The following is a 23,018-nucleotide window of genomic DNA, read 5'->3' as shown; positions in this document are numbered from 1 at the left end:
GAAAAATCATTTTTCCCTTTTTTCCAAAAATTACTTTTTTTTAATTCATAACTTTTAAACTACTGATCGACATATCAATTTGAAGCCACATGAAATACCACATATGCATAAAAATTGGATTCTAGTCGCATAGATGTTGTCCAGTCGCATAGATGTTGTCCAGTCGCATAGGAATATTGAACGAAAACTGAAAACATGTTAACTTCATAATAGTCATAATCACTCGAAAACGAAAAAAGCCCCTCTCTGATATTCGGATATGTAATGTAAAAAACCTCAGCTTCCATGAAAAAATATAGAAAATATGGTGAAACCAAAATGGTTCCGAAACCATTTAAGCTATGAAAAACAATTACAATCATTAATTACGAAAACGAAATCTGTTTTTTTTTTCAAGTGTAATCTTTTTCAAAAAAAAAACTAGCTCATTGGCTTCATTTGATATATCGATCATCTAAATAGTTCAAAAGTTATGAATTATTGAAAAAGGTCATTTTTGGAAAAAAGGGATAAAAGTTGATTTTTTGGACCACCATAAAATAGAAATGGCCACCCTGATGAAAAAGAAGGGTCTAATATTTTACGATGAGGAATAAAACTACCAATTTTCATGAAAATCTGACAATCACTATATCCGTTTGACATGGAATTCAATTTTGTGCTTGACCCATTCTCACCCCCATTCAGTGTAAATAAGAAATTTTTCGAAAATATTGAAATTCGAATGGAAAAAAATTGATGTTCAAAATCAGTAATGACTCATCTGGCAAGACTTTAAAGAATAATTCTATCTAATATTTACAATTTTAGTAGTTCTGTATAATGCTGGGCATGAGAAAATATGTCTGAAATATGTCTCCTATTAAAAGGCTCACAGCTTTCAAAAATATTCGCAATATTTGTCAAGATATTACTAATAGTAACTTTCTCCATTTTTGACCCATTTTCACCTCCATCGACGGTATGTCTAAATATACTTTTAAGGCTAGAATTAGAGACATAGTTGAAACTTAGACTGAAACTTTGCGATTTTAAATCGAAGACGAGGACAAATAAATTAATACTGAGTAATCCACTTCTGATTGCGGTTCGAGGTGTGGCACGGAACCCTTGTTGAAATACAACATTTGGCTTCGGCCCGTATTGCTTTTTGATTCATGGAAGAACATACTCACTTAAAATGCCGATGTAGACCTCCGTGTTCACTTTGTCGCCTTCTGGAATGAACACCGGGTTTTTTGCCATCGGAAGCCACCAATTCAAACACCATGACACTAACAGGATGCTTGGTCAGATACACATTTTTATGCTCGTCGGGTGCATCTTTTATCGGAAGAGGACTAATATAGCGATCGGTTCTGGAATTTGATACGGGATCGACGGTAAACATGCTCTCGTCGGTGAATAGGATTACCGGATTCTTTCGCCTGAGGAAGTTGAAGATTTTCATACATTACTCAACTCGTAGCTTCCGGATGCCGGATTCCGGATTGTTAATAATGTCCTTAACCTCGACTTCGCCCCGCAATCTTCCTATACGATCTTCCGCGCCGTAAATTCGCTGGTCCCGTGTTCCTTGGCCATTTTTCTAATTGAACGCACTGGATTCGTTCGAATGTTCCTTTCGATGGCACCGATAACCCCCGGAATCCGAGCTGCCCTCGGACGACCTGTGGCCGCCTTCGCGGATAGTTGTCTTTTCTTTCCTCGATCTAAGACCTTTTTCATGGTCCACCGGGAAACATCAACGGCGATTGAAATGTCTTTTTGCTACATTTGTGCGTGGGACAAATCATGAATACGCTGCCAATTCGTCATGATGCAACTGTCAAAGTAAGGATTTCGGTTTCTTTTACTCGCAACCCGTTATAATATGGTCGGTGTTAAGTCATCAGATTTGGAAAATCACGAGTACAGCAGGAATAACAGATCGACATTGTTTTGAATGATCAACGAAAACCTCTCATAATATGCAGTCAGAGTGGACCATGTACTATTGTTCATATAATATCATAAAATCCATTGTTTTTGCAAGTCCAGCATTTTTCAACAAAATGCTAGGCTGGCTGACTGGCTTGATTTGATATGTCGATCATCTAAATCGGTTCAGTGATTCAAAAATTATGAATTTTCGAAAAAAATCATTTCAACTTTTCAACTATTTTACCAAAAAATTAGCTATATAAATCAGTGTATTTATGCAAAGTGAACGAAATTTGGCTCTGGTAGGAATAAACGAGACTCACGGTATATGTTGTTTTTTGTTCTTTTTCCCACAATCGTATAGTCGCATATCATACTTGTTTCTGTGTTTAATTTTTTTCCAAAAAAAAAACATAAAAAATGTCTACTTTTCCAAGAAAAATATAGGATTAGGAGATTTGCCCTCCGCAGAGGTTTAACGATCACTCAAAGATAACTTGGCGACGAACGTATAAACCGTAACAGGCAAGATAAGGAGCTACTAAATACATTTTATTAGAAATATATCGAAAGTCTTTACACACCTGAGAATCATTAAAAATATTTTTTGAGCAATGTTTATGATGTTTGTGCCGTCAAATTATTCTCCAGATCGATACTGGCTAGCAGTTGTTCCCAATCGACCAGATTTCCGCTGACCTGGTAAGGAGTAAAGTAGCAAACGTCGTGTTTGATATTCAATGGTTGCAGTGGTTTACAGGGAACTTCGATGGGATTCAGCATGTTAAGGAAATCCTTCACCTCGAAATCGCCCCGCTCGTTCTTGTTCAAGCTGTTATGGGCGAGACACGCATTTATAAAATGAATTCAAATTCCAACATATATTCGAATATAACTTACACTTTGAGCATTGCATCAATCAGTGCGTTGTCTAGGGGAATTCTACATGCTTTCAACGTGCCACAAATATGTTTTGCACTCATCCATCCATTGGAGGTCGGATTCAAATGATACATGTGCTCCTTCGTCCGCTCCAGATCGTTCCAGAGTTCTCGCGTCAATTCGCCATGAACAGCAGATCTTACCAACTCCTTGTCGCATTTCACATCTTGCTTGAACTCAGCGGAAAATTGACGACACAATGTAACGATTTCTTGCTCGATAATCTGATCACCGATCAGCTCCGTAAGCATCTCTCGCAGAGCTTCGTAGTTCACAGTGGCTACCGTTTTACCGTCTATTTTTTTATGATCCACTTTGGCCAAATGTTTTGCGATGTAATCCTTATAGATGGGCTGCAACGCATTCCGTATTTTCTGCAAAATCTTCGACACGTTGGACAGGTGGAACTCTTCACAGTGTGCCTCCATGAACGAGAGTGCGTAGATGTCAGCATTCGTTATGCTGAACTTGTGGTCTTGTAAGATGACCGTTTGGCCAAGGTAAAAATCTTTGGCTTGGTAATATCTCGGTCGGGAAGAGATGAAAATGTCTTGGTTCGGTAGTAGAATCCTAGAACGCTTAATAAATTCACCCCCCTGGAAATTTTAATCGATGAATGTAAATTCTGTTCTATTATTATTGAAGAATATTGTTTACCTGAAAACCTGAATTTCGTATCATCAATTCATAAACTGATACAGTGTCGTCATTGAGATAGTATGTGATAACGAAAAATCGATCGTTATTTTCTTTGATGTCGGAAATCATGCGAGCCCCGAAGCGAAGATTACACCGATCGTATAGCACAAATTTACGAAAATCTATTTTTGGTGGTTTAGGTTCAACGGTCATGCAATTTCCTTCGGAATCCTCGTGGGAACCCCAGCCATTGTAAGGTGGAAGCTCCCGTTCTCTACGAACACGCTGTTGGAATTCATTCCGCCTCACGCTATACCCAAGAATCGGTGTAAAATCTTCGATACCAAACTGAAATCCCAACGTTTAATGTTTACATTATTTAATTACTTGTTTGGAAACTTTTCACATACCTTGTTCCTGTAGTAATCCTGTGTAAACTGATCACAACTTGTGAGAGCTATTGTTCGACCATAAACGTTAATACTTTTTCCTATGGCCAAATCTGAGTCCTTGTAGTAGTTGTCGTCGATTCTACCGATTCCAACGCAATCGTTCAAATAGCGTCCTCCCTTCAGCCCACCACCAAGTACGTTCAGCACCGTGATGGGTGCACTTTCGCCCATCGTCGGAATTCGTTCGAATCGTTTCGGCAGGCGACCTCTCCTTAGAAACATCCCGTTCGAGTCTCGCCCCGAATTTATCGGGAGATTTTCCTTAATCTCAATGGAATCGTCGCTCAAGTGATAGAGCACTTCCAGCTCGTGTAAATCGCCGAAGAGACTCGACCGGTCATCCCAAAATCCCTGGAAACGTAGCACCTTTCGGTCGTATTCAATAAACTTGCCCAAGGTGTCGATTTTGTATGCCGGTTTCTTGGCCAATTTCGCGGCATCTTGTTTTTTGCGCAGTTCCGTGCTGGGGTCACTGGAAAGTTCAGTTTATATAAAGTTAAAGAAGAGTAGTACAATATCATATACTAACATTGGGGCCTCCACTGATTCGGGAACTGAAACGCCGAGTCTGTTCAGAAAATTTCTAGTGTACTCATCGCATCCGGTGATGGTGTATACCCGATCGAACAGTTGCACCGTGTGGTTAATATTCAAATCGAGCAGCGATGTAAACTCGCCATCGTATGGCTGCGGTCGGGGTATGCGTTGGCGCGTTACCAGGCAACCCTGTGGGATGCCGGAATTTAGCGTTCGTGGTTCGCTTACCTGCATCGTGCCATCCTCAAGATAGTATAGGATTTTAACTTTCCGTATTTGATACGGAATGCGATCCACTTCAGTTAGCGTTTCCTGAATGTATCCATGGAAACACAAGACTTTCCGGTCGTTGGTTAGCCACGACGGAAGCAGTGGGCCCTTTTGGGGTGGATATAGCGAAGGCAAACAGTACTCCGGGCCATCAGTTGCAGAATAATGTTTACCACCTACTCCGGGACGTTTCTGTTCGGATAACATGCAAATGCGATTCCATCGATCGAAATGATGCGACTTGTGGAATCTAGTTTGGCCGATCTGAAAAACACAAATCAAACTTGAGATGAGATATTGAGATATTGATATTGAGATATTTGCAATGTGTTTTCAATATATTTTACATCAGGAAAAGTATTGCCCGGTAGGAAGGGAAGACCAGAGCACCGAAGCATTTTACTTCACAGGAGAATTCTAAGCACAGCCGAATGCAGCCACTAATGAACAATTTCCAAATACAATAAATTGCTGATCCAGAATGTGCTAAACAGACGCTATCACCATAGAAGCACTTCGTTTCTATGGTTTTTTGGGCGCTCATTTGCGCATGATACTGCGTTCAGGTAGCTATATTGGGTATTGCTCACGTAAACAATTCCTCGAAGAATATATACAGTGGAGCAAAAAAAAAGAAAGTGACAAAACTTTGAGAAAGAACAATCCAATCCAGAGCTTCAATCCATTTATAATAATTCATTTGCGTTGTACGAACATATCTAGTTAACACAATAGTCATTAATTGAAAAATGCGTTTCAAGCATACTTTACAACTAAAATGACGCGACAAAAATTAAGACCAGTTTTAAAATTCATGGTAAAAAAAAAGAAAATTCATACCGTGAAAAGCTTCTAAGGTTAGTACTTGTTGCGCATCACTTCACACACCTTGTTCGACATGGATTCCACCAGCTTTCGACACGTGGTGACCGGGATGGCGTACCAACACGCTTTGATCCTATCCCACAGTTGCTGCTTATTCTTCGACTTCTCCGTGTACACCGACCTTTTCACGATCTCCCATAGATTCTCTATGGGGTTCAGATCTGGTGACTGCGCTGGCACTCCATGACGTTCCCTCCTCCAATTCTGAATGTCTTCGTGGTATACTGTGGCATGTAAGCGCAGCCTATTGGGCGATGGTCCCAAGTTTTTCCGTCCGAGCCGATGAGGTTTACCTTCGTCTCACCCGACCACAGTATATTTCGCCACTACTTTTCTTTCTCCGGACCGATCTAATCGAAGTGGTCTTTCGGGACTTTCTGGGAGCTTTTACCGTCTAGCCCCTACTCCACTAGCCGCCGGTGAACTGTCAGGGAACTTACAGACAAGTTCAATTCATCACGGATCTTTTTCGAGGCCTTGAAGGATTCTTTCTTGGAGGCTTGTTTTATGGCAGAGTCATCCTTCGCAGTCGTTTTTCTTGGGCATTAGGTCGTTTCGGATTTTTTGCGTCCCAAATACTCTGTGATTTCGCGTTGGCTGCTGCCTGACATGGACTTTTTGCGGATGACCATCCGCTGTGTTCCCGTGCAATTATGCGCGCGACCCATTTTTCGTTGACTGCAACTATAACTCGAGAATTAAAACCTTACTTCTTGCTTACATGATAAATAATTACCAGGATCCGAAAAACACAAAATACCACCGAGAAACAATCATATTTTTTCAAAATCGGTCGTAACAACACTCTAAACAGCCGAAACGAGGAACTGGTCCTAAATGTTGTCGCATCATTTTAGTTGTTAAGTATGCTTAAAACGATTTTTTTAACACTCCTATACTCGCGCATTGGTCTGTCAGACCGAGAAATCAATAATTCGTTCATTTCTCAGAAAATATCAACACTACTACTTTGCGATCGTTATTCGTTATTCGTCGTTCGTCATCGCTTAGCGTATCGCATGTGTTGGTACAAAGGGGACGTGTGTCACTTTTTTAACACTTTCAGTCTGACACACCGACGCGAGTATAGATTTATTCAGTACTAGCTGACCCGGCAAACTTCGTCCCGCCCAAAATATGTTTTTTGTTATCAATGCCTTCAAACTTTCACGTTTTCTTACTATGTAATCGTAGAACATATGGGAATTGGGAATTTTTCCTAATTTTCCCTTTTTCCTTTAGAGTTTTCCGAAAATTTTCAATTGTTATGTTTGGTTAAAATATGTGTAATATTTTTGTGGGACCCCCTCTCCATTCCAGATGGAGGCGGGGCCTCATACCATTATAGAAACATTTCTCAAACCCAAAAACCCTCACATCCCAAATTGTGCTTGATAAGTTCTCGAGTTATGCAGAAGTTTGTGTTTCGTTTGTATGATAGCCCACCCTTAGAGAGCGGGAGGATTGTCTAACCACCATAGAAATATCTATTGCATCCTAAAACCTCCACATGCCACATTTGGTTTCGTTTGCTTCATTAATTCTCGAGTAATTCAGAAATTTGTGTTTCATTTGTATGGCATGGTAAAACAAATTTACGCAAATGGATTTTTTTATGTCATACTCTAAAAGTAGGAGAAATGGGGGGAATTTGTAACCCCTAAGCAAATCGCCTAATATTTCCAAACCAATACGGTCTAAACATAAAATGTAGCATTGTACACTGAGCTACACTTGTTGTCTCTCAATCTCTCAATAATGCTTAATCATTATATCAAGCTTCAAATTAACAAATCTATATATATATATATATATATATATATATATATATATATATAAAAATGGATTTCTGTCTGTCTGTCTGATTCTTATGGACTCGGAAACTACTGAACCGATCGACATGAAAATTGGTATGTAATACCTACCTACCCCCCCCCCTCCCTTTCTTAGAGAGGGGGGAGGAGTATCTAACCACCGTAAAAACATTTATTGCACCCTAAAACCTCCATATGCCAAATTGTATTCCATTTGCTTCATTAATTCTCGAGTTATGCAAAAATTTGTGTTTCATTTGTATGGCAGCCCCCCCTTAAAGAGGGGGGTGGAGTGTCTAACCACCGTAAAAACATTTTTTGCACCCTAATACCTCCACATGCCAAATTTGGTTTCGTTTGCTTGTTTAACTCTCGAGTAATGAAGAAATTTGTGTTTCATTTGTACGGTGTTGGTTTTTGGCGACTAATTGATGAAGCACAAAGAATACCGATTCATATTTCCTGAAGCGGATTTAATTACAATTATTCAAGATGCGAAGTTGCTTCCGTGGAATGCTTCGCTTCCCACACCACGGCAAGCGGCGGATAACGAGATAGTAACGATTGGGGAGGAGATTAAGGAAGATCCGGAGTGTAACAACTCGGACAATGAGGCTGAAAACAAAAAAATTAGTGGGTTATATCTATGATATAACCGCAAGGTTCACGTGGAACTACCTTAGCTGAGCAATCATTCGTTTGTATTGATTAAATTCTTGATTGAATGAAACAGTTTCCAAATTCAATTGAGTTCAATATATTTGCTCTGTGAGTGAAAAAAATGAACAAATGCCGTGTAAAGTCAATTCATTTATTGTGATTGATTGTTCTTCGTTACAAGTAAATTTAATGACGGACCTTTTACGTTTGGTATGATGACTAGAACAAAATATATGTACGGAAGAATTATCAAACGTTTGATGAACCAGCCTAAGGCTGAAAATCTTTCCAATAAAGACAAAAAAAAAATATCAAACGATTATTTTATTTTACATTTCCCTCTGAAGTTTACATCCCAAAAGTGTACATACTTCTCGAATCTCGAATTTGCTTGAAACTGGGAAGTTCATTCGCTTCTAATGTCTGCACGATTTTCCCAGGTTCCTAAGTTTAGAAGATCATGTTAGGACAGACATATTCCACTCTGCACAAAGGCAAGCGAGGACAAAAGTACTCGCAGTTTGCATTTATTTGCAGAGCCGATTTCCCCAGAAACCACGGTTTTGAAGTCTGTGTTAGGGAAACACATTTCAATCGGAACAAAAATACCCCCGATTTGTATGAATTCGCAATGCCGATTTCCCCACGCTTCATGGATTGGAAGTCTGTGTTAGGGAAACACATTCCAGTCGGAACAAAAATACCCCCGACTTGCATGAATTTGAAATACCGATTTCTCCAGGCACCTTGGTTTAGAAATCTCTATTAGGGAACACATTTCGGTGGGAACAAAAGCTCCCCCTACTTTCGTGTGTTCTTTTTCTTCTTTTTGGCTTTAAGAGGGTTTAAACTTTTCAGTTCACTCGCCTCTAGGCTCTTTCGTGTGCTTGCAATGCCGATTTCGCTGCTTGGTTTTAAAGTCTGTGTTAGGGAACATTTTTCGATGAGAACAAAAGTCCCCCTACTTTCATGTATTTGCAATGCCGATTTCCCCAAGGCTGCTTGGTTTTGATGGCTGTGTTAGGGAAACCGTAAATCGGGCCAATCAAAACGATGCAGTTAGGGCGTTTAGATAACGCCTAATATTTTACAGTTATTCAATTGTTTATCTAATGAAAAACAACATTTTGTTAGTTGCGATAGATGCGTAGAAATATTCCCTATCAAGTGATGCAAACATCTCTCCTATCCAGTACGAAATGTTCGAGCTATAAGCATTCGAAATCTTTCATTTTTTCCTGCATGTTCTGTGTTTAGGTTTTCATTTTACCCTCCATATATTCCGGTTAGACGTAGTCCCACGTCAAAAAAAACGATTTTGCTGAGGACGTTCGACCGATGAACGTGAACGTGCTCCACGAAATTTTGATGATACTGCGTTAGACTACGATGTTGGTTTTGCATGTGCCATGGAAGAGTCGGTGAGTTTTGTAGAAGCTGGTGCCTGTGGTATGGACGATGAAATGAATTCGCATGAACAATGTAGAATAAGGATGGGAGTATACTGAGATGTGACCGAAAGGTGGAGGCAGCACTTTGATGAACACCTGAATAGCGTACAGGTAGAGGACCAAGATGATGATGGAAGCGATTACGTTGGTGCAGTAAATAATTAAGATGTACCTACCCCAACGATAGATGAAGTTAGGAATGCTATCAAACAGATCAAGAACAACAAATCAATTGGCGAAGATGGCATCGGAGCGGAACTTATCAAGATGGGCCCGGAAAAATTGGTTAGTTATCTGCATCGGCTGATTGTCAGAATTTGGGAAATAGAACAACTACCGCTGGAGTGGAAGGATGGGGTTTTTTGCCCTATCTTCAAGAAAGGGGACAAACTAGACTGTGAGGTCTTTCGAGCAATCACCGTCCTGAATGCCGCTTACAAAGTGCTTCTCCAAATCGTCTTCCGTCGTCTATCGCCACTGACAAACATATTTGTGGGAGGTTATCGAGCCGGCTTCATCGAAGGTTGGTCTACTACTGACCTAAAATGGTCAAGACCTTGCAACAGAGTCCCTACGAGTCCCTATTCATCCACTTTAAAGCCGCATAGGATTCGATAACACGAAAAGAGCTATGGAGAATCATTGACGAAAACGACTTCCCCGTGAAGCTGACAAGACTGGTTAAGGCTACGATGGATGGAATACAGTGCTGTGTACGAATATCGGGTGGATTATCTGGTTCATTCGAGTCCCGCAGGGGTCTTTGACAAGGTGATGGGCTCTTTTGCTTACTGTTCAACATTGCGCTAGAGGGTGTTATGAGACGAGCGGCGTTTAACTTTCGTGGTAAGATTTTCAATAGATTCAGTCAATTCATCTGCTTCGCTGATGACGTAGACATTGTCGACAGGACATCTGAGACGGTAGCTGAACATTACACTAGACTTTAGCACGAAGCAGAGAGAATTTGACTGAAAATCAATGCTAGACGCATTACATGCTGGCTTCCGGATCTGGGAACGACAGGACAAGATTAGGTAGCAGTGTAATGATCGACGGCGATGAGTTAGAGGAACTGGGCCAATTTGTCTACCTTGGCTCAATGGTAACGTCTGACAATGACATCAGCCGCGAGATCCGGAGGCGCATTATCAATGGGCTTCGTACCTATTCGTACCGTATTCGTCTCCACAAACACTTAAGGTCATACAGACTTAGCAGTCGTGCGAAATGTTCCCTATATAAAACGCTAATAAGACTGGTTGTCCTCTACGGGCACGAAGCTTGAACAATACTCGAAGAGGACCTGCGAGCACTCGGAGTCTTTGAACGACGGGTATTAAGAACCATCTTCGGCGGTGTACAGGAGGACGGCGTATGGTGGCGAAGGATGAACCACGAGCTCAGGTGGTATGGAGGCGAAGGATGAACCACGAGCTCACGCAACTTACCAGCGAACCCAGTATCCAGTAAGTGATCAAAGCTGAATGAATACGCTGGGCAGGACATGTTGCAAGAATATCGGACAACTATCCTGCAAAAATGGTGTTCATCCGGCTGGTACGAGACGACGAGGAGCGCAACGAGCAAGGTGGTGGTGGAGAATGACATAGTGAGCACGGGGTGTCCGCGGAATTGGAGAGAGATAACCACGAACCGAGTTAATTGGAGAAAAATTGTTAATCAGGCCATGTTGTAAAGACGTTAAGCTAAAATAAATAAATAAATGTAGAACTTGGAATCTCATTCCGTTGCTACCTCCAAAGATGGCAGTGGGTTCGGAATGGGTGTTTCGACTGAAGCGAATCGAACGTGGCGAGGTGATGGAACATAATAGTTGCACAAGGTTTTACTCAACGCCCTGATGTTGATTTTGAGGAGTCGTTTGCACCGGTTACGTGTCATGCCACGTTTTGTACGTTCCTAGCTGTAGCAACGGAGAGGAGGATTTGTTGTACAGCACTTTTATGTAAAACACACAGCCCGTTGGATATTAAACAAGCAGAAGGAGAAGCTGGTATATCGGCTCAGACGTTGCATATACAATCTGTGGCAGTCGACAAGATATTGGTACCACAAGCTGAACGAGGTTCTGACTAAGTATGATTTAACAGCAACAGATTCCGATCCGTGTATTTATAGGAAACAGACAACTACTGACCTTCTCATCGGATCATCAAAAGAGGTCGAGGGCATAAAGTTATCCTGCAGGAAGAGATACAAATGACCCGTTTAGGTGAAGTGCTTAACCTTCTGAAGAAGTACGGTATGGTTTTTTGTTATTCCATTTGTTCATTTATTTAGGCTCATTAGCATTTTAGCTGTAACAGAGCCGGATTTTAATCGTGTACATGTTTTATCGTATCTATAAATTGTACATTACACAGTAGCCATTTTTGAGCGCAAAGCTAGGTGCAAATTGAGAAGCGTATAACGCTCGTAAGCGTACACGGAACTACCAACACGCCTCATACGTGCCACAAACGTAGCGTGGTGGAGCGCATATTGAGTCGCAGTTTGGTGTAAATAACGTGCCACGCATATAATAACACAGAGTTGCGTGATACATTTATTTACTAACACAAACACCCGACGGGTACAACCATATAGTGTCAGACTCACGGTGCTATATGATTGTTCACCAATACAACCACCACAACCGGCACGACCAGCAAGAGAAACTATGATTCAGCCACAGCGTCACGCGGGTCCTGTCTCACAAGCACTCCTTCATCTCGCGTAATCTGGCCAATTTGCGCCGTTATATCTGTTTTCATTAGACACAAAAACAGGCACTATGCCGCGCCAAGTTACTCGCGCTTTACGCGTCTCAATTTGCGCCTATGTGACATCCTTTACCGAGGAATCACCCAACGCGCTCCGATAAACCGAATCACTCCTTCGTTGCTGTCGGTGTCCGCGTTGACGGCGCAATGGTGTCGACATCTGGATACGACATTGGTTTGTATGAGGCCAACTCTTCTCTATCAGATTAGTCGGCCCTAAGTGACCCTAATTCAAACTATTTTCTATGATTTTTAGGATAATCTCACCGAAACTTTCCATTATAATATAAAATTATCTCTAGACACAATTTCTGTATGATATTTTTTTACTACCTGCAAACAAAAGTGATTTTTCATTTACATATAGTACTAATTTTATTCGGAAAAAAAATTCATTCATAACTTTTATTTGAAAAGTGTGTTCATTTCTTCTGCAAACCCATATTGTCATGCCTACTCCGCCATTTCGTAATACGAAACTCAATTCCGTCAACGCGGATGCGACGATGCTGTATGAATTTGAATAATATAGTTCAATGATTTTCATTGAATTTTTCTAATTTTAGGTCTGATTCTAGGCATGCTGATTTGAAAGAGGGCATTGCAATTTAAAATTGTTGTAGATGGCGACAACATTGAAAAAATCATTCGTTTGACATTTGACGTGACGGTGCTGGTGCAAGCATTGACTGCATGTGTGAATTGGTGGAGACGTTGACGGAATGTAGACGTTCTTTTCCGTAACGTTCTATATGAATCGCACATGACTCGTAACGTGCGTGTTTGTGTGTGCATCAAGTATATGTATACAAGGAGGGATATTACTGTGAGGCATATCTGCAAGGTTATTATTATAGCTTACGGTGCCACACATGTACCATTGCATATGACACATTACACAGTAGCCATTTAGGCGTAGGAGTATTCCTTCTGTTCTTCCATTGTTCAGTTAGACCACCGGGGACAGTTGATATGATTATTGTTGTGTTATTAATAACACAACAGCCCGATGTTTTTTTTTTGCAGAGCAGAGCAGTCGTATGGATGAATCGATCTCCATTCGACCGTGGATCGATCTCCATCGCTGATGATTGTTGCGTGGACGTATTTATTCTATAAAAAACCAAGTCAATTGAAGGCCCTGAGTTTTGAACTCACGATCGATCGCTTAGTAAGCGAACGCCCAACCAATGTGGCTACGAAGATTTATTTATTTATTTCACCTGACTATATGTTGTCATGCTGATAAACTGCAAGTGCACGAGCCGTGTGGTACGAAGAAGATAGCCTTGCAGTATTGCTCTACAGAGGAGATGCTGACGGATGTCTTTACTAAACCATTAGGTCTGCTGAAGCATAAAGGATGTTGTGAGTTGTTAGGATTTTAAATGTGTTATTCGCAAAACTCTCAATATGCTCAATATCAAGCTTCATCTAACGGATAGCCTTTATTCAGTTGAGACTCTCTGAAAATATAAAACAGTGATCGATGGACAACGTTTCAATGATTCATACATCATAGTGTGCCCGTGGACCCGTTTAAGAATGATCCGTCAGTGAAGGAGAGTTCATTAGAACTAACTTCATGGTATTTTGAGAAAACGTCGAAAAGCAATCGCTTTAAAGTGGTATATCATGTACGACAATTTGTAGATGAACGGAAACGAGACAAACATTTCTAGGAAATAAAGAATCATATGGTCAGAGAGTTCCACACTTTCATTTGTATGGTTTCAGTCATGCATTTTCCTAACCGTCTTCCAAGTCGTCTGTTTGTTTGGATAATTTTCGAGCAGTACTGTATTCTCTCATAAATATATCACAATGTTCGGAAGCTGCAAGCATTATGAAGTTCCCATTTTCTGTAAATCAAATGTTGTATTGTATTCTCTTCCCAATTTCTGACTATCTTAATCCTACACGAAACATCGATATGTGATTAAGAGCGGCGTTTATGTGTAATCTATATTGTCTTATTGTCTCGAAAAACATAACAATTTACATTAGTTGAAAACACATACAACTCTTATTCTAAAAATTATTATCATAAAAATAACAAAGCGAATGAATTCCTCACGTTACGGAAACAGAGTGGTAAAGTGCATTTGAGAGCACGAGCTTATTAGTGGTCAATTGGCATTGAAAAACCAAATTAAGCCAGTCAACAAAAGATCACATTATACTACGATGGTTGTTTCTTCTTCGTCAGATTCCCGATGAGATTCTCGATCATGGTTGCGTCCACTAGGCCGATAAATTTGTCTACCACGACGCCGTTGCGGAATGCTAACACCGCTGGAACCGCTTTCACCTCGAATGTGTGCACCAACTCGGCATTATCGTCCACGTCTACTATAGCCAAGTCGATGTCCTCCGATGGCTCCAGCAATTCGGTCATTTTGGGGGTAAGTATTTTGCAAGGATCACACCATTCAGCGTGAAAATTGACGATCACCGGATTGTCGCTGTTGATCACCTGAAGCGGAAAAAGCGAATGAAATAGTTCATGTCCTATGTATTGCATTGATAAAGTAGTTCAGTAGTTATGCGTGATATGCTTATCGTATCTTCGTTGATGATTCCTTCCAGATTATATATTATTGCTACCATCAATGAGCAATACTCGGTCGTCATTTGGTAAGCGTTCGATGTACGCCAAATCCAGTTGCGAAGCGTAATTGTCTATCACTCACCTTTTTGTCAAATTCATAATGGTCCTTGATGATGAACCGTTTGGCTGCCAGAGCTGATAGCGAAAACGCTTTTCTTATGAAACCATCCCCGAGATTGTGATTGCGAAAGATACGTATCATTTTCTGTGTCTAAAAAGATATCGCGTCAGTTAGCTGAGATGTAACAAATGATATTTAAATTTAAATGAAGATTTCAGCTGTTCATTATGTATCATAGTGGCTACTGTCAACATTCCAAGATATATCTTTGGATATCCAGCGGAAACTGCAATCAGAAGCTCTTACCAACACTTACCACGAAGAATAAATTGCTCAAGTCGTCTATCCAATCCAAAAACAAACTAAACATTCATTCATAAATTCTTGAGGACTCCGTGATGAACTCTAAAACAAAATTAGTCAAATGCAGAGTAAATCACAAAGTCTCGCGAGATAGGTTTACATATTCTGTTCGCTTATCTGGCGGATATGTACATAATAAAATATGGTTTTGTGAAACGGAATTGCACTTATATTTGCGGGTTTTGTCTAATGAGATGCACTTCTAGTATTGCTGTTCTGTGAAACTAAACCTCTTTTTTGATATTTGAATTTTTGATTTGGTACCAAATTGATGGATTGTATGGTCAATTTCTTCGCAATTTCAAACGATGATATTTAAATGATTTTTTATAGGTGCACAGGTATCTCTGGATAATACTTATGACAGACATACAACTGTACTAGCGTTGTACTTCGAAAATTGTATGTCTGTCACCATTTACAGCGCCAGAACCACGCAAGCAACTCGGTACAATCGTTGTACCTGTACCGACCTATTTTACCGCTGTACATGGCTACAGTTGTACTGTGCGCAGCACCATAGACGGTTAGTGGTGGGTAGCATGAACAAACCGAATCAAATCACTTGGTGAACGTTCTTTTCATTGACTTTCTCTTGAGTTATTAACTTAGATTTTAAACTTGTTTGTTATGTTTGATAGTTTGAACGCTTAATAAAAAAATTTCCCTTGAAATATGTGATGAAAATCGGAAAAATTTCTGATTCTCAGTTTGACATACGGTACAATGTACAACCAAAGTATGTCTGTCATGGTACAATGGTACCTATACAACGCTGTACACGTACAACGCTAGTACAGCTGTATGTCTGTCCCTGGTATAAGTGTCCGTGTAGTATTTTCTGGAGTACACTTTCATTGGGTTGTCCGGGAATCTGTTAGAGACCTCATCCTCAGCACACGACACATAAAATAGCAAATTCAATACAAATATTCATATTCATGAGTGAACTTGGCGATTCTTGGTTACGTAAAACGCTCCAATGTATCCCAGCAAACATTAAATCGCATATCTTACACAGGCTAGGTCACATATAAATTCGTATCAAATTACAATCGTATAAAATAACAATCAAAGGATGCATCATGTGTATCTAAATCGTATAAAATGGAAAAAACTCGATTTTCGATATCATTGATTTCATTAAGTCGTTTATCGGTATAACAATCATCCTAATATCGCGATGTTGCGCTGTATATACGTACATTCTATTACATATCAGTGTGACAAGGATCGTATATCGCTTTATACGGCTCTCTATACAAATATAATATGACATATTCATATTAGAGTCGGGCGATCTTTAGAAAAAGACCGATCTTGATGGATCGATTCAATGATTAAATCAGTATCGATCTTTGCTGAATCGATATTCCAAGAAATCGAATGCCTTTTTTCCAATTAACTACTTGTTCTATAGAAGTGTTGTCTTTTTTTTAAACATGGAATAAACATATCACATTTCTACATTTCACATTTCACATGTCCGATGCTCCGTTCCAAAGTTACGAGCCAATTAGTGGTCCTAAGTCTTTGCGTAAGGAGCGCGTATCCAAAATTTAAAACGCGTTTTTCTCGAAACCATGTTTTGCAAACTGGTGGGAGTTCTACCTCCAGAACCGTCCATCCGATTTTAATGAAATTGGTTTTCCCAGATTCTCCTTTAAATTTGCTATCATCGTACGTAGGATTTCTTTGATGTTTTGAAAAATAAAATTTTAGTGAATGTTTTGTCTCGATTTTTGAGGCAGAAACGCATTTTTTTACAAAAAATGTCATTTCGTCAAAAATCAATACTTTGAAGAAATCCTACGTACGATGACAGGAAATATATCCAAGATTACGTAAAAAAAATCATTGGTTGAAAAGGTCCACAGAAAAACGAAAAAAGAAAGAACTTCCACCAATTCACGAGGTTTTGGCTGCAAGGTTTCAAAAAACCGGTTGCGACTATTCAGGGGACAGTTCAATTGATACCACTATATTTTTTGTTTGTTAAGTAATATATGCCTTATGAAACTGTGATATCAGATTAATCATAGTAATTTATTTTCTCGTTGAAAAAAATCGTAGAAATCAAATCACGATTTATGATGTTCATAATGTACTACCCCCTTAATTAAATAAATCAATTGAAAATTATTATTACAAATTCGACAACTGATATTCATTCAGAACTCTGCCGATAATAATCTAATAAAATACAATCGTGTCATACGTGGCATTTAGTCGAAATCTTTTTTTTTCAATTCATTTATTTCTAAGGCTCAATCGCATACGCTTTGCGGAACCACTAATTCATGATTTGTTTATACAAAATTTCAACTTAAATCTATATTTTCCACCGATTACTTGCGGTTTACTCGAAGTTAGAGAGGCAACAATTTTTGTGTGACGGGTCAGGTTAGGGATATGGATATGTGGTAATTCATCGTATGAAATCTGTCTAGTCAAAATCTTGGTAGTAGTCCCTGTTCTAGAAAAGAACGCTTCAGCTGGATCTGATGTCAGCCTAGTGAATGTGATGGTGTAAACGACCACTAATTTGACAACCTTGAAAAGGATCCAATGTTTATAAAATTCGTCAAGTGGTTTTTGGTGAGATTGAAATCAATGTTCACTGAAAAACAAATTTACATTTTTCTTCTGCGGTCAAAAAGATCGAAAGATCGAGAAGAAAAGATCGAAGTCTCATAAAGGCTTCGTTGGTGCCTTTGACATTGCATCAATGCATTGAACTGACATTATGGTGAAGCAGGTATTAAGGTTGTGCACCAAAAAATTATTAGGGAATACCAAGTTCTTCAATAAGTTTTAATAAGTTATTTATTTATTTGGGTTCGCGTGCCAGTTGCAAAACTCCTTTCAACTAGGATTGTATTTGCGCTAATCTTGATCATAATGAAGCAGTGCTACTCTTTTCTAGGTTGTTGAGATTAACAGAAAGAGTTTATTTCATTTATTTAGGCACCAAGAAAGTAAATGTCGTTCTGGAATTTTGTATGTGATTTGGATTCGCTTGTCAGTAGCAAAACTTTCTCCACTAAGGCTGATGTCACATTAGGCGGATTCGCCGCCGCGGATTCCGCGAGTAAAGGATCTACAGTGTATTATGAATGAGCTAGTCACATAGAGCGGGGCGGTTTTGAAAGCAAATTCATATCGAAAAAAAAAACCGTCGCGATATCCGCGGCGGCGAATCCGCCTAATGTGACATCAGGCTAAGGATGATGCGCTTATCTCAAGCATGTATTGTTATGTGAAGACAAAAAATGATTCATCAAACAATAGTCGTCAAATGATTCTACAAGAGAAAAATATTTCAGGGCGACCAAACTGGTAGAATGGCTATTTTTAAAATTTCGTAGCATTATAAAATAATATTCGCATTTATAAACAAGCGACTTGAATTTAAGTACAGCGTAGTTCTACGTCAACAATGCGGTCGTGTCTTGGACACAACCTCCTATATTTTTTTTCAAAAAACATTACCAAACCGCACTGGACTAATAACCGAATGATCCGGTTAAGGGTGGCCAAAGATAGTCTCTAACTGACGTGCCTGGCCAGAGATAAACTTCACTGCGGATTATCTTTGGCTTGCTACCATCAATACCAACAGTCTAGGTATGCGCTGAAATAGGGGAACCTCCGTTTGACATCTTCGCACCTGCCCGCCTTAGCAAAAGAAATCTTACAACAGGTGATACACACTTTGGTTAGGGACCAATGGAAGATGCTGGTGGTCTGAGTGGGAAATACCATCAGAAACAATTTCGAATTGGGGCCTGAAGCAAATTTGAAATATGAAAAGCTCCATAAACAAGACCGGTATTAAAATATCGCGTAACTTCAACAGGACATTCTTTCATCCCCTTTGCGAACCGTACGGGATCCGAAATTCGGTCGAACACATCGTTCGTGTTTGCCTGAAATATGAGTACCTCCGAAACTTTTACGGGATCAGCGGGAGCATTTGTGGTCATCCTTGAAGATAACCTTCCAAAAACTACTACACTGCTTTGATTTCTAAAATATGCCAACTTGTATTTTGAAATTTTAATAAGAAATTGTGATCCAAAGATCTTTGTTCTTTCCCCTCCGTGACACATCTTCGCCAAACGACCAGGGAAACGAACTCAATGGCTAAATATGTTAAAATTCAGGTGATACAAAAATCTTGAATTATTTATCCGTATCTGTATGTAAAATCAATTGATGTTGGTAATAAGTCAATTGTAAACACACATGGCGGCACTTATAAGGGCGTTTTTGCTGGTACGAACCAGTTTAGGAGGCTCAGAAGAGCAGAGGATGGCTGAAAGTTTCAAAAAATAAAAAAAATTATAGTAGGCTGTATCCAAGATACGACCGCATTGTTGACGTAGAACTACGCTGTTATTTTATATAAGTCGCCTCGGACATTATCTATAGTGCTGTGAAATTTTAGAAACAACTGCTTAGTAGAATAATCTCTTAATTGTTTTTGACGTGGGACTACGTCTAACCGGAATATATGGAGGGTAAAATGAAAACCTAAACACAGAACATGCAGGAAAAAATGAAAGATTTCGAATGCTTATAGCTCGAACATTTCGTACTGGATAGGAGAGATGTTTGCATCAATTGATAGGGAATATTTCTACGCATCTATCGCAACTAACAAAATGTTGTTTTTCATTAGATAAACAATTGAATAACTGTAAAATATTGGGCGTTATCTAAACGCCCTAACTGCATCGTTTTGATTGGCCCGATTTACGGTTTCCCTAACACAGCCATCAAAACCAAGCAGCCTTGGGGAAATCGGCATTGCAAATACATGAAAGTAGGGGGACTTTTGTTCTCATCGAAAAATGTTCCCTAACACAGACTTTAAAACCAAGCAGCGAAATCGGCATTGCAAACACACGAAAGTAGGGGGAGCTTTTGTTCCCACCGAAATGTGTTCCCCAATAGAGATTTCTAAACCAAGGTGCCTGGAGAAATCGGTATTTCAAATTCATGCAGGTCGGGGGTATTTTTGTTCCGACTGGAATGTGTTTCCCTAACACAGACTTCAAATCCATGGAGCGTGGGGAAATCGGCATTGCGAATTCATACAAATCGGGGGTATTTTTGTTCCGATTGAAATGTGTTTCCCTAACACAGACTTACACAGACTTCAAAACCGAGGTTTCTGGGGAAATCGGCTCTGCAAATAAATGCAAACTGCGAGTACTTTTGTCCTCGCTTGCCTTTGTGCAGAGTGGAATATGTCTGTCCTACAAAGATCTTCTAGACTTAGGAACCTGGGAAAATCGTGCATCGACACTAGAAGCGAATGAACTTCCCATTTTGAAGCAAATTCGAGATTCGAGACGTATGTACAGTTTCGGGATGTAAACTTCAGAGGGAAATGTAAAATAAAATAATCGTTTGATAATTTTTTTTTGTCTTTATTGGAAAGATTTTCAGCCTTAGGCTGGTTCATCAAACGTTTGATAATTCTTCCGTACATATATTTTGTTCTAGTCATCATACCAAACGTAAAAGGTCCGTCATTAAATTTACTTGTAACGAAGATCAATCAATCACAATAAATGAATTGACTTTACATGGCATTTGTTCATTTTTTTCACTCACAGAGCAAATATATTGAACTCAATTGAATTTGGAAACTGTTTCATTCAATCAAGAATTTAGTCAATACAAACGAATGATTGCTAAGCTAAGGTAGTTCCACGTCAACCTTGCGGTTATATCATAGATATAACCCACCCTTTTTTTTATTGTAGAATCAGTTGACGATGATTGATTGATGATTCATTCTTGTCCTCGCAGAACAATACACTAGCTGATCATATGTCGCAATTATTTTCATGTCAATGCATTGAAAATTTACGTCGAACGCAATTCCGGTGGCCTTTTTCGCGATTGATATAGACTCGGCTACAGTCGATTACATACATGTGGCACCAGCACCATTATTCCACATCTCATAACTACATCAATATATCTTTGGCACCGCGAGGAAACAACAACAATGAAGCGCCAAACAAGCGTTCGCCATAACACGCATACAGAGCCATATATTGGTGGCTTGAAACTACTAGGAATATTAACACTTCTCATCATTTTGCGTTATTCTCAAAGAAAAAAATCTGTTTATATTACGGGCCTCGAAAAAAGTTGCATTACTTTCTCATGCTCGAGATAAGCGCAGCTGCCACCCTTAGTGGAGGCAGTTTTGCGACTGGCACGCGAACCCAAATGACTTATAACATTCCAGTATGACATTCAAGATGCTTGGTATTCCCCAAATGATTTTTTGGCGTACAACCTTGATGCCTGCTTCGCCATAAAGTCAGACGCGGAAAAAAAACACACGATACGAATAACGCCAAAAACGAACTGAAAAAAACCACACGACGATATCCAAGTTAGATTACCACTGGTGGGGTCCAATCTTAGATCGAAGCGCAGCGAAAGCAAAGTGAACTGGATTGCTCAACAGTCCAATGGCGAATGGAAGTTTGCCTCAGCGAGATCCACTGTTTATACCCTAGGCAAGTATTCCCCTTCATTCTTCTCCTTTTCCTTTGTTCACGGAGACTTTGAATCCTACAATTTCCCCTTCGCTGCTCGTCGATAAGTTGCTCGTTATTGACAGCTCTGTTCGGGGAAGCACACAAATGGACAGAACAAATGTATGGGAAAATAGAAACACTTAAAGTTTTCATGTAGGCTTCACTCGATTATCCCTAAGGTTAGCCTCAAACCATGGTTCAAAAGTCTGGACTTGAGTCGGGACTTTATTCGCACCTTCTCCCGACTCATGTCCAATCACTGTTCGTTAGACGCGCTACTCTTTCGTTTCAATCTGGCCGGCAGCAATATCTGCGTTTGTGGCCGAGGTTACCACGACATCGAACACGTTGTTTGGTCGTGTGAGGTGTATCTTGTTGCCAGATCGAATTTAGAGAACTCCCTTCGGGCTAGAGGAAGGCAGCCCAATGTGCCGGTGAGAGATGTGTTGGCTCGGCTAGACCTTGATTACATGTCCCAAATATATGTTTTCCTTAAATCTATCGATGTTCGTGTGTGATTATCCTTATATCCTTATACCCTCCATTTCTTCCTTTGTGAGTAATTGGTCCGCTTGCTATAAACAGAAGAATGAAATGTAAATTCACAACTGATGTACGAATAGATTTAAGAATTGAGTGTGTGTGATTATCAACATTGTAATAATTTCCTTATACCCCATCCTTTTCCTGAAAAAATGTCACCCTTTTAATCTCGAGTCCACCACGAGTAATCGGTTTCCCACATTACTAACCGTAGATTTAAGAAAATTGTTCATATATATAGTTTTAAAAATATATTTAAGATTTCGGCTCCTTTAAACTTATGTAACTGAGCCTGTAAAAATAAACGAATTTATAAAAAAAAAAAAGTTTTCATGTATTTTAACGGATTTTCCGATTCTTTTGCTATGTAAATCGCCAAAATTCGTTCGCGGCAAAAATAGTTATTCACGTTAACTTTATTTCATAAAAACGTGACCTGTTTTCTGATTTGGCACCCTTAATGAAAGACGTAGTTCTACGTCAATAAGAAACGCAATATAATGTAATAATAA

At 39.6% G+C, this 23,018-nt stretch overlaps 2 protein-coding genes across 3 annotated transcripts; both read right to left on the bottom strand.

Annotated features, from left to right (window-relative positions):
- Positions 1-2,454: 2,454 nt before the first annotated feature.
- Positions 2,455-6,322, bottom strand: LOC129777852 (EF-hand domain-containing family member C2). Of its 2 annotated transcripts, none has more exons than XM_055784404.1 (6): positions 5,652-6,322; positions 4,486-5,027; positions 3,915-4,428; positions 3,523-3,852; positions 2,824-3,461; positions 2,455-2,755 (listed from the first exon to the last, which is right to left on the bottom strand). In XM_055784404.1, the coding sequence occupies exons 1-6, from the start codon at positions 5,661-5,663 to the stop codon at positions 2,542-2,544; spliced, it is 2,250 nt and encodes a 749-aa protein (XP_055640379.1). In that variant the 5' UTR covers positions 5,664-6,322; the 3' UTR covers positions 2,455-2,541. The 2 variants fall into 2 exon arrangements, with proteins under 2 accessions (XP_055640379.1, XP_055640378.1); XM_055784403.1 differs by lacking the exon at positions 5,652-6,322 and adding an exon at positions 5,111-5,237.
- A 7,895-nt stretch (positions 6,323-14,217) lies between these two features.
- LOC129778389 (thioredoxin, mitochondrial) lies at positions 14,218-15,454 on the bottom strand. The gene is made up of 3 exons (XM_055785266.1): positions 15,348-15,454; positions 15,053-15,181; positions 14,218-14,835 (listed from the first exon to the last, which is right to left on the bottom strand). The coding sequence occupies exons 1-3, from the start codon at positions 15,399-15,401 to the stop codon at positions 14,542-14,544; spliced, it is 477 nt and encodes a 158-aa protein (XP_055641241.1). The 5' UTR covers positions 15,402-15,454; the 3' UTR covers positions 14,218-14,541.
- Between the last annotated feature and the right edge of the window lie 7,564 nt (positions 15,455-23,018).

Source organism: Toxorhynchites rutilus, chromosome 3, assembly GCF_029784135.1.
Source record: "Toxorhynchites rutilus septentrionalis strain SRP chromosome 3, ASM2978413v1, whole genome shotgun sequence".
In the NCBI taxonomy this organism is placed as follows: Eukaryota; Metazoa; Arthropoda; class Insecta; order Diptera; family Culicidae; genus Toxorhynchites; species Toxorhynchites rutilus.
The sequence above is the reverse complement of the archived record's forward strand: the minus strand, read 5'-3'. Positions and strand labels throughout refer to the sequence as shown.